At 47.2% G+C, this 12,133-nt stretch overlaps 1 protein-coding gene and 1 long non-coding RNA gene across 13 annotated transcripts in view; one reads left to right on the top strand and one right to left on the bottom strand.

Moving 5' to 3' along the window:
• LARP1B (La ribonucleoprotein 1B) overlaps positions 1 to 4,939 on the bottom strand; it is a 130,896-nt gene extending 125,957 nt beyond the window's left edge. For 9 of the 11 annotated variants that reach the window (XR_008663349.1, XM_055317071.1, XM_055317072.1 and 6 more), the window contains exon 1: positions 4,076 to 4,939. Coding sequence is in view for 8 of the 11 variants with exons in the window: in XM_055317071.1 (XP_055173046.1) it covers positions 4,076 to 4,550 (475 nt within the window). In the remaining 3 variants the exon portion in view is untranslated. Of the gene's footprint in view, positions 1 to 3,706; positions 3,756 to 4,075 lie in introns of those variants that run through there. The other 2 variants (XM_055317073.1, XM_055317074.1) reach the window with 2 other exon arrangements.
• Positions 4,940 to 5,169: 230 nt separating this feature from the next.
• LOC129504403 (uncharacterized) overlaps positions 5,170 to 12,133 on the top strand; it is a 50,467-nt gene continuing 43,503 nt past the window's right edge. Inside the window, exon 1 of one of the 2 annotated variants that reach the window (XR_008663350.1) lies at positions 5,170 to 5,490. This is a non-coding gene — a long non-coding RNA (uncharacterized LOC129504403). The remainder of the gene's footprint in view (positions 5,491 to 12,133) is intronic. The other variant, XR_008663351.1, reaches the window with a different exon arrangement.

Genomic DNA, 12,133 nt, shown 5'->3' with positions numbered 1-12,133 from the left:
ATGCTGAATGCAGCCATAACTACTGGTAAAAAAAATCAGTAAAGCCCATATTGTGGGGCACCTGGGTGGCTCAGTGGTTGAGCAACTGTTTTTGGCTCAGGGTGTGATCCCAGGATCCAGGATCAGGTCCCACATCGGAGGGAGCTTCCTTCTCCTTCTGCCTATGTCTCTGCTTCTCTGTGCCTCTCATGACTAAATAAAAATCTTTTTAAAAAATAAATACATAAATACATAAAATTGCATATTGTGATTTTAATGAAGGTCTCCAAAACAAATGAACTACTTTAAACAAGGATAGGACAATCCTTTCTGGTCTCTTGACTGAATTCAACACTGTTGTGACACTGTTCTAGGCCTCCTGGATAAGCCAGGCTCCGGTTGAAAAGAAGGCCTTATCTAGTTTAAGAGGAAGAGCTATACATAAGCCAAAACGATCCTACAAGTGGAATAAGGTGTCTCACAAGGGCTGAAGAAGCAAAAACAATTCACTTGCAGTTCAATCAGAACTGTAGTTTCTAACAGGGAAAATTCATGATTATATATCCTGAAATAAGCCCCTTCATGTCCTGTTTCTATCTCTGATAATAAACTTTTATTTTGTTTGTAATAAAATTATGTGAATGGAATCCCCATATATCTTTAAGAGAGTGACAGTAAATCCAGGTTTGGCCAGGACAAGCATGGTGTAAGTCTATTATTCCAACATAATATCCTTCTCTTTGCCTCTACAATATCCTGGTTTGTCCGATAAATTACATAGGCCTTTTACTAACAGATTATTGCTATTTTGTACCTACTCTGAACGGTAAAGGTCCTCTGCTATTTCATTGTTGCAAATTTGCTTAGAAGAATAGGAAGCCAAGGCACCGGTGGTTATGGATGACACTATGTTATTAACTAGAAGAAATGAATACACCCATTTCATTCATTTACAGGGCTCAGACAAATTGCCAGAAGTCAACTAGCTAGTTGGTAACAATATCTGCACTAGAACCCAAGTCTCTTAAAACAGTGCATTTCTAGACCATAATCTCTAAATTACTCAACTACAAATAGAAGTTGTGGTAGAACAGTCGGCATTGGGGAGAGTTTATAAAGTTACTACTCTACTCCAAGTAGTGAAAAATGGTATGCCTGTAAACACAGAACGGATTCCAAGAATAGAAAGAACTGCCTAGGGACGCATGGGTGGCTCAGTGGTTGAGCCACTGCCTTCCGTTTAGGGGGTGATCCCAGGGTCCAGGATTGAGTCCCACATCGGGCTCCTTGCCAGGAACCTGCTTCTCCCTCTGCCTATGTTTCTGCCTCTCTGTGTGTCTCTCATGAATAAAAATAAAATAAAATCTTGAAAGAAAGGAAGAAAGAAAAAGAAACTACCTACAATAAAACATCAACAAAACTCAAATTCCCATGAGCCACACATAACTGAAATATCACCTTGTTCTTAACCTCCATCAAAGACTAAGATCCCCAATGAAGGCACCTGAGGTTACTTGAACTGTTAAATACTTTTTAAAAGGACATTTCCAATTAGAATTCCTGAGTCTTACCTTGAAAGTTTTAAAACCTGTCAAATTAACTTTACATTCAAAAGACAGTTCATTTTTTGGGTAGTTCACTGAATATAAATTATAATTGTGCATAAGTCTAAAAGTAGGGAGTTTGGACAGCCTATTAACATTCTTTAGGGCTTTCTCTTTGCTAAATTAATGGAGATAATGCTTTATGATTTTCGTTTTCTTGAGTTAGTGATAGTAGTAAACAGATTTTTTTTTTAAAACAGATCTTTATAGCTAGAAGAGAATGGCCGTTATATTGAGAGCAAATTTCTAGGCAGTTTTTTCTGCAAGTGCCAAAATTTATCATGAATTATGAGTAAGTATTACCATGTCAAAGCTAAAGAAATCAACACTTCTCACTCTATTGGAGTTCCTCTTAGGAAATGTTAATATACCTGCAAATAATGTATTTATAGCAATCCCTCTACAGTTATACCACATCCTTTAATTCACTTGATCCTCATAAACCTGTACACATGCTCACATTTTCCACATTTTATTAACCTTTAAGAAAAAAAGTGAAGATTTGCAATAGCTACATTTCTATATAAAAAGTTCAAGGGACGCCTGGGTGGGGCAGCGGTTAAGTGCCTGCCTTCAGCCCACGGCGTGGTCCTGGACGCCCGGGATCGAGTCCCAAATCGGGTTCCCTGCATGGAGCCTAATTCTCCCTCTGCCTGTGTCTCTGCCTCTTTCTGTGTCTCTCATCAATAAATAAATACTAGGGAAAAAAAAGTTAAAGGGATGCCTGGGTGGCTCAGCGGTTAAGCGTCTGCTTTTGGCCCAGGGGCATGATCCTGGAGACCCAGGTGAGTGAAAGTGAGTACCGCACAGCAGGTAAGCACGCAGCCTGGAACCACACTGCCTGGCTTGGAGTCCCATTTAAAATGGTTTCTAGGGGATCCCTGGGTGGCGCAGCGGTTTGGCGCCTGCCTTTGGCCCAGGGGCGATCCTGGAGACCCAGGATCGAATCCCACGTCGGGCTCTCGGTGCATGGAGCCTGCTTCTCCCTCTGCCTGTGTCTCTGCCTCTCTCTCTCTCTCTCTCTGTGTGACTATCATAAATAAATCAATAAATTAAAAAAAAAATTAAAAAAAAATGGTTTCTACCCCATACGGATGATTGTGAAGAATAAATGTAAAACGGAGCCTGCTTCTGAACCCTCTGCCTGTGTCTCTGCCTCTCTCTCTCTCTCTCTGTGTGTCTCTCATGAATAAATAAATAAATAAAATCTTTTTTTAAAAAGTGTGCTGGATACATAGCATGTTCTACGTGTTAGCTAGTAGTTAGTAATATTAATTAACTGTGCACATATTACATTTTATTTATTTATTTTTTAAGTAGGCTCCATGCCCAGCGTGGAGCCCAATGCTCGGTTCACACTGACGACTGTGCGATCAAGACCTGAGCTGAGATCAAGAATTGGACACCGGGCAGCCCGGGTGGCTCAGCGGTTTAGCACCTGCCTTCGGCCCAGGGCGTGATCCTGGGGACCCGGGATCGAGTCCCGCATCGTGCTCCCTGCATGGAGCCTGCTTCTCCCTCTGCCTGGGTCTCTGCCTCTCTCTCTCTCTCTCTGTGTGTGTCTCTCATGAATAAATAAATAAAATCTTAAAAAAAACAAAGTTCAATGAACTTACTAAAACTTAATTTAGAAAATGAAACTAGGGGACAACTGCCTTTGGCGTTGTTTAGCACGTTCATCAAACTCAAACATTAAAACTACGACCGAGATGGAAGCCCGGGGCCGCACCGCGCGGGTCAGCTCTCCCGAGCCGCGGCCTAACGCCGCCGCCGCCTCCCCTGGGAGGGCGGGGACTACCCTCTACCTAGCGCGCGACCCGCCTCCCGCGTCCACTAGCCTCGGTCCGATCTATTTTCCGCCACAATCATGATTCCGAGCATTTTGTCAGCAGCATTTCTATGAACGATTTCTTGTTTCAAAAACGGAGGGTTTCAGCTTACCAGGGATTTCACCACCACCACCACCACCACCACCACCACAAAAAAAAAAATCACAATCTCACTTCCACTTCTCAATCCCCTTGCTCCGACTCGCTTCGCCCACCCCCCCACCCCACTCCCCCCCTTTTTTTTTTCCTACAAGTCCACGAAAACTTTCCCATAGGACCAACTGCACCATCTACCTGAAGTCGGCCCTCCCGGGTCACTATCCCGTTGGGGGGAGGGGAGGCGGGGAGGCAGGGGGGAGGCGGGGGGAGGCGGGGGGGGGGCAGACCTCGAGGGAGGCCGCGCCAGCCCCGCGGCGCGGCTGCGAACCTCCCGCAGTGCCCCCACCCGTCAACGAGAACCCGAGGTCCCACCTCTTCCTGCCGCTCCCTTCCCAGATGTCCATTTATGTAAATAGGCAGCGTGAATGACACCTTGGAACAGAATACCTCCGAGTGACAGGGAGAGGCGGCCCGCCCCTCCCCCAGCCCCACGCCCGCCTCTGCAGCCGCGAGCAATCCCCCCTGCACGCACCCTCCCAGCGCCCGCCGCCCCAAACCACAGACCTGCCTCCAGGGTTTCCAGGGGGGACGGCGGCGGCCCCGTCCCGGCAGGGGACAGGTGCTGGGGAGGCTTTTTGGTCCAGGGGTTCTCCTTAGGCGGCGGCGGCGGCGGCGGCGGCGGCGGCGGCGGCGGCTGCAGCTTTTCCTCCCGGCCGGCCGCCGCCTCCTCCTCCAGGGCGTCCTCCGCCCGCGGGGCCCTCGGTACGGGTGGCGGGGCTCCCCCGCCCGAGGGGCCCCCGGCGCCGCGCGCCTTGCGCGCCAGGTGCAAAGCCAGGGGTCGCACGGGCACGGCCGCCTGCGGCACGCTGCGCCCCAGCACCAGCGCCGGCGCCGGCGACGGCTCTCCCCGCGCCCCCGCGCTGATGGCTGTCGCGGCCTCCTTGCCCTCGCGTCCGGGCGCCGTTACCAACAGCGACTCCTTCTCGGCGGCCACCGCGGGGGGCTCCTCCCGGGGCTGAGCGGCGGGCACCGCCGACATGGTCCCCGGGCCCCAGCCGCCCCAGCCAGGGGGGGCCCGCGGCCAGGGAGCCCGACTGCCCGTCTCTCCGCCGGGGGACCGACCGGCTCCGGCCCGGGGCACAAAACCCAAAAGCCCGGCCGCCGCCGCCGCCGCCGCCACCGCCGTGCAGCGCCCGGCGTGCCGCCCCTCCCCGCGTGGAACGGAGCGCTAACCGCCCGCCGCCCCAGCCCGCCTCGCAGGCTCACGCTCCGAGCCAGCCAGCAAGCGCCGGGCGCCGCAGCCGGGAGCCGCGAGCCCTCACCTGGCGCAGGCAGCGGCGCAGGCGAGCGAGGCTCGAGCGAGGCGAGCGAGGCGAGCGAGGCGAGCAGGGGCCGGGAGACCTCTAGCGGAGCGCAGCGGGCGCGTGCCCGCACAGCCGGTAACTGCTCCCGGGGGCGGAGGCGGGGGGCGTGGAAGGGGCGGGCCCGGTGGGCGGGGCGAGCGCGTGGTGGGCGGGGCAGGGGGCGGGGCCTCCCGGGGCGGCGTGACGTGGCCGCTCCCCGGCTCCCGCCGTCGCCAGGCCGCCGCCCGCGCTGCCTGACTGACGAGCCCGCCCGGGTGCCGCCCGGCCTGAGGGCGCGGCCCGCCGAGGGGGAGGGAGGGAGGGCGAGCTGGACGAGTCGGCCGCTCGCGGGCCCCCGCCGCCGGGACTGCGGGAGCAGGGGCGGGGCGCGCACCGGGCCTCTGTGACTCGCGGCGCGGGGGCCGGGGCGGCCTACGCACGTGGCCCGGGCGGCGCGGGGCAGGTCGACCCCGGGTCGCGGCGGCCTCTGCCCGCGACCAGGCCGGGCCCCTGACCGCGCCGTTCCGTCCTTCTGTCGCCCGGTGAAAAAGTGCCCCCACCCCGAGGTTGGGGGGGGCCACCGCGATCACCGGTGATCCCGAGCCACGTCCAGGATGGAGATTGTGTAATCTGCAGGTAACTGTTTGTGAGACCTTTGCCCGGGCGGTCGGCTTAGGGCACTTCCCGCCCTCATTTCCACCCTCGAACCGAGACGTTTTTTTAAAGTGTTCCTGAGCGACACAGCTGGTTAATGTTTCGCCGACTTTGTGTTGCTGTTGTTGTGACCCGTCCCTTTAATTTGTAGAGATAACACTTGTTTACAAATTAACCATGTTTCCTAATTTTTTTTTTTTCTTTTTCCTGGAATGGATGTACGTTTAACAGGTGGCCCAGCGGTTTAGCGCCGCCTCTGGCCCAGGGCGTGACCCTGGAGACCGGGTATCGAGGCCTGCGTCGGGCTTCCTGCGTGGAGCCTGCTTCTCCCTCAGCCTGTGCCTCTGTGTCTCTCATGAATAAATAAATAAAATCTTAAAATTTTTTTAAATGAATAAAGGGTACAAAACTATGTTCTGATTAACTCCACTAAGAGCTTTCTACCTGGCACTGAAATTGAGTGAGTGAACATTGGTTTCATGGGCACGGATTTGTGACTAAGTAAATGTTGATGTCGCTGTGCAAGGTCTCAGAAAAGAGGTTTGACCCAGTGAAAATTTTTTCACCAGAGGGACACCCCCCCCACCCCACCCCCGCCACACACACAAAAAATCTGTATCCGCATTTGTATGCACCTGGCCAGGGGCCCTTTCTGGCTTCCTCTAGAGCTGCCTAAAGAGGCAGTAAGCTTGTACAGGACTCTTGTCCCAGGGGTCTCTCTCTTCAAACTCGAGATGGTTTTCATTTGCTCAAAAGTTGTACTAGGCATTTTTTTTTTTTAACCGTGTTCCTACTTGGGGATAAGTATTTCCTTTTTTTTTTTTTTTTTTTTTTTAAGATTTTATTTATTCGTGAGAGATACAGAGAGAGAGAGAAGAGGGAGAAGCAGGCTCCATGCAGGGAGCCCAGCACAGGACTTGATCCCAAGACTCCAGGATCATGCCCTGAGTGGAAAGCAGACGCCAAACCACTGAGCCACCCAGGGATCCCTAGGTCCCTAGGGATATATATATATTTTTATTTTCCCTAAGGTTAGCAACCTATTCATACATTACAAATTATAATAAGGCCTTTCTTGTTTTTCCGTATCACTGATTTCCAATTTATCTGACCCTAAGCAACCTTCAGAACCCAGGACCAGTTAAAGAAGCCCTGTCCTTACCTTTACTCCCAAGGAGGCATCATCTTTACTAGCTCCGTTATTGGTAAAGCTTTGTTTTGTTAACTATAAACTCGCTGCCCTTCAGGTTAAAATCAGCCTTTTGGAGTCCTGCCAGGTAATGCTTGTTCCATTTACAAAAGCTCAGCAACAAATTTGCGCTGGTTGTGACTCAGAGAACGCCTTCTATTTTACCATCTATTTAAATACGGATGAATTAAAGACTGATTCTCTTGAAGGAAAGGTTATGGATGGAATGGTTTTCCAAAGTTAGATTCATATGGGCTACCTAACCATGGTCCGTGGTTTCGTTTGTTGCTGTTTTGTTTTGTTTTGAAGTGAAGAACTGTAAAGATGCTTTATTGAAGAAATACAGGAGTTTCTTGGAAATAGGTTGTGCTTATAGGAAAAGAAGAACTGGAAGGCAAATGTGTACTCAGAAGGTCTCTAAAGAATTCAGTAGTTTGGGATGCCTGGGTGGCTCAGGTGGTTAAGCATCTGCCTTCCGCTCAGGTCATGAACCTGGGATTGAGCCCTGCATCAGGCTCTCTGCTCAGTGGGCAGTCTACTTCTCCCTCTTTTTCTCTCTTTCTCAAATAAATAATTTTTTTTTAATTCAACAGTTAGCATATGGTGATCATCACCATAGTGCAGTGCCACTAATGTCAGTAAGGGAATTGGCAATTTGTTGCCCCCCTTCTTTAAGATTTTATTTATTTTTTAATATTTATTTATTTATTCATGAGAGAGAGGGAGAGAGAGAGAGAGAGAGAGAGAGAGAGGCAGAGACACAGGCAGAGCGAGAAGTAGGCTCCCTGTAGTGATCCAGATGTGGAACTCGATCCCGGGCTGGGACTCCGGGATCACGCCCTGAGCCAAGCGCAGACGCTCAACCACTGAGCCACCCACATGTCCCAAAGATTTTATTTATTTATTTATTCATGAGAGACATAGTGGGAGAGAGGCAGAGACACAGACAGAGGGAGAAGCAGGCTCCCTGTTGGGAGCCAGATACGGAACTCGATCCCAGGGCCCCAGGATCACAACCTGAACCAAAGGCAGGTGCTCAACCACTGAGCCAATCAGATCCCCTGTTGCCCCTCTTTTAAACACATATTAATAACACATAACTGCCTCTTGGAAACAAGGTCACCTTTATCTTCTATTTGCCTTTCCACCCTTTTCCTGCTCTTGTGCTAGGCAGGGCTGACCTGTCCAGATTGCACCAAAGGATCCCCTCACAGTCCTTGATATTTCAATGGGTTCAGGCAGTAGGAAGTAATCTACCAAGAGATAGGAGGCCAGAAGGTAATGAGGTCATAGTCTATGTTCCCCAAGCTTGTGAATTTCATATTCACCCAAGATTAACTGCAGATACTCAATTAACCTCTCCAATTCTTACCTTTGTCCCTTCAGGCCTAGTAATAATTGCTAGTCCTTAGGATACTATATTATGGCCTGTTGGTTTCCCTGACTCTTGGGCTGCACCTCTGTAAGTCACTCTTTCAATAACTCTATTCGGATTATGCAGTTGAAGCTTTTCCTCTGATATTAAGATTTTATTTTTAAGTAATCTATACACCCAATGTGAGACTCAAACCTACAACCTCAAGATCAAGAGTCGCACACTCCACCAACAGCCAGCCAGGTGCCCCCATCCAATTTTTGATGGGACCTTGACCAACCTAATTTGCCATTGCTGAAACTCCATTATGTTAAATCATTTGGCCTCTGCTGCTAATTGTCACATTCTTCCTGTTTCTTAGTTCAAAATCAAGAAAGACTGGCTCAATTAATTTTTTGTAGCCAAATCATTTTCCATCTTCCTATGAATTATTTGCTCTTGAGTAGAGTGTCTGTCTAGCCTGGAGGAACAAGTTATTTGGTTCAAAACACTACCATCAAGGCAATGAGGGTAGGAGAACCAGTTAGTATGAATGTAAGAGAGGTACATCCTTTAACCAAGTTTTCTTTTTTTTTTTTTTTTTAAGATTTTATTTATTTATTTATTCATGAGAGACACAGAGAGAGAGGGAGGCAGAGACACAGGCAGAGGGAGAAGCAGGCTCCATGCAGGGAGCCCAACGTGGGACTGGATCCTGGGTCTCCAGAGTCAGGCCCCCAGCTGAAGGCAGCGCCAAACCACTGAGCCACCCGGACTGCCCTAACCAAGTTCTCTTAGTCTTTCCCTATCTTAGTGAATGGCACCACATTCCAGTCTGTGTAACCCAGGAGTCATCGTTTCATTTCCCCTTGCCCTCACTCTCCATAATTCATTCCTTTTCAAATGTTTCTCAAGCATCTGCCAGGCAGTGTTCTAGGCACTCACCAAGACCAGTACCTCCTGAGGGTCAAGTCCTGCTTCCCTCCCCCCCCACCACCATCCTACTGTCACACCCTCTTAATTGGCCTCTCTGCCTTCACTTAGATTTATTTGATAAAACTGTAGAGGTCACATGAAATACTACCTATAAAATGCTTATCAAAAACCTTGGCCCAGTGAAACTACCTATTTTTATTGCTTTTAAAATCACAGACTTAACCATAATAAATGACCTTAATTTTACTGAGCTACTGAGAAGCCTGGTTAGTTTATTTATTTATTTATTTATTTTAAGATTTTATTTATTCATGAGATCCACAGAGAGAGAGAGAGAGAGGCAGAGACACAGGCAGAGGGAGAAGCAGGCTCCATGCAGGGAGCCCGTTGTGGGAATCTATCTCGGGACTCCAGGATTAAGCCCTGGGCCAAAGGCAGGTGCTAAACCACTGAGTTACCCAGGGGTCTCCTATTTATTTATTTGTTTATTTATTTATTAATGGAAAACTGGTACATATAGGGTTATCTTTTCAAAGAAGAGAAACTGGTTCTCTGAACCCTAGAAATTATGAAACACTTAAATTATCCTTATACAAACTTGATGATCCTATTGTTCAAATGAACCTTTTAAAAGATGAATCTTGTTTTTCCTGTTTAGAGTATGCTTATATATTGTGAGATGATTGAACCTAGTCTTTCTCCCCCTCTGCCTGGTGTCCTAGGAAATTAAAGTCCCATGAGAACATCAGGATCTTTGTTATTATTACCAGTACAATTTAGGTTCAAGTTGGTAAAAACCCAATGTACAAATAGCTGTACTGTATGCTAGAGAAGTTTCAAAGAATGCATTAGATATAAATTATTTCAAAGTCCTTCAGTCCAAGGAGAAAATAAAACTGAACCCAGAGATTTATTTTAACGTCTTATAAAATAGCCACTTTTTAAAAGATTTTTTTTTTAAGATTTTATTCATTTATTTGAGAGAACAAGCAAGGGGGGAGGTGTTGGGGGAAGGAGCAGAGGGAAAGGAAGAAGCTGCAGGGAGCCAGATACAAGTCAGGGAGCCCAGTGGGCAGGGGGCTCATCCCAGGACTTTGAGATCATGACTGGACCCAAAGGCAGCCATTTAAATGACTGAGCCACCCAGGTACCCCCAAAAGATTGGTTTTTTTTAAAAAGATGTACTGAGCCATCCTTACCTCCAAGTTACAGAGCCTTGGGCCCTGTTTATCAGAATAATAACTTTCATTATGAGCTGAATGCTCAGATAAGTACTACCTACTTCCAGTTATCTTTAACCTTCAAGGCAGGGTCAATGCTACTGTGTATTTGAAAGGCTTTGCATCTTCTTTTCAGTAAATAAATTATCAATCTTAGATACTGTGAGAATAAAAGAGTCTTTAGAGATTTTTGCTCTATTTTTACTTAACTACAAATAAGTAAAAACACTGTGCTTGCTATGCAAACATAATTCAAAACAAATCTAGGCTACCTTGCAACCAAATTGCTGTTCCTAAATGAGTTACTCTCTTTACTTTTAGGTAGGTTTTAATAGACCAGTGTAACAGAAATAGAAACTCTAAGAACTTTAAGTGTCAGCCAATAATAGCTAAGGTTGATATTCTAAACTGTCTTTCTGTCACACTATTTAGTATTCTTTCTTTTACAATAACTAATAACAAGTAATAGGAAATAATATTTAATCTTTTTATACTCTAAAAATAAACTGTAAGCTCAAGGAAGCATGACTTTTTCTTTTCCAGTTTTCAAAGAACATGACTTTCAAACAATAACGTTGGTAATCTGTCTGAATTATTCCTGTCCAGTTATATTTAATATTAGTATAGCCTTATAAATACCAGTGGGTGCCTGGGTGGCTCAGTGGTTGAGTGCCTGCCTTTGGCTCAGGTCATGATCCTGAGGTCCTGGGATCAAGTCCTGCATCGGGCTCCCTGCAGGGAGCCTGCTTATCCCTCTGCCTGTGTCTCTGTCTCTCTCTCTCTCTGCATCTCTCATGAATAAATGAATAAAATATTTTAATAAATAAATAAATAAATACCAGTGGTGAAGGATAGTTGGAAAAAAGGCAGGGCAAGGGGACCCCACCCTAAGAGGAAACCATCCTTAAAAAGATTTTACATCCATCCTGGAAGGATCCCTCCACCCTTTTCTATACAAAAATCCGATTGGATGACAGGTGGAGGGAGGGTTAATCAAATGAAACAAGCCCATTAAAACCCCTAGACTTAGAAACTCTGATGGCAACTCTCTAGGGTGCCCTCCCTCTTTGGGAGCTTGGTACTCTATCATTCAATAAGCTTTACTGTTGCTCAGTAAATCTTACTTTGCTGTCCACCACTCTTCCTCTGGTCTACCTCTGACACCAATGGAGAAGAAATCCTGTAACACTAGCACAACAAAGAGGAGATTTTTTTTTTTTAAGATTTTATTTATTTATTCATGAGAGAGAGAGAGAGAGAGAGGCAGAGACACAGACAGAGGGAAAAGCAGGCTCTATGCAGGGAGCCCGACATGGGACTCGATCCCAGGTCTCCAGGATCAGGCTCTAGGCCGAAGGCAGAACTAAACCACTGAGCCACTGGGCTGCCCCAAAGAGGAAATCTTTAAGTTCAGGTTCAGATGAACTTAACTGGTTGACATCAGAAAAAAAATAACCTTTGTAGAGAAATTAAGAAAAAGTTCTTAACAGCTTTGTAATACTTATCATGGCTTATTTTAATCAATGGAATAAATATTCACCGAAAGTTTACTGTAATTCAGTAACTAGGCTAGACCCTGGGGATACACTGGTCAATTCAGGAACTTAAACAGAGAGACAGAAGGCATTATGCAGTGGCTTTCATACCTCATAAGTTGATAAGTACAATTGAACCAGAAGTTTCACAAACCCCTACCTATCCTTACTAAATGAACACATTCTTATGTGATCTATTCCGTTCCACTTCACTTTTTTTAAAAAGCACTAAATTAATTAACTTCACGGCGCAGGTACAGATTATAAACTACAGTTTAGAAAATGACAGTAGCACAATGATTAAACTGAAACTAGATTATCCGGGTTCCGGTGACAGCTCTGCTGGTTCCTAACACTAAAACAGGTCAAATTCCTTAACTTCTCTGTGATT

Source organism: Nyctereutes procyonoides, unplaced genomic scaffold (assembly GCF_905146905.1).
Source record: "Nyctereutes procyonoides isolate TBG_1078 unplaced genomic scaffold, NYPRO_anot_genome, whole genome shotgun sequence".
Lineage (NCBI taxonomy): Eukaryota > Metazoa > Chordata > Mammalia > Carnivora > Canidae > Nyctereutes > Nyctereutes procyonoides.
Note: the sequence above shows the minus strand (reverse complement) of the source record. Positions and strands in the feature narration are given on the sequence as shown.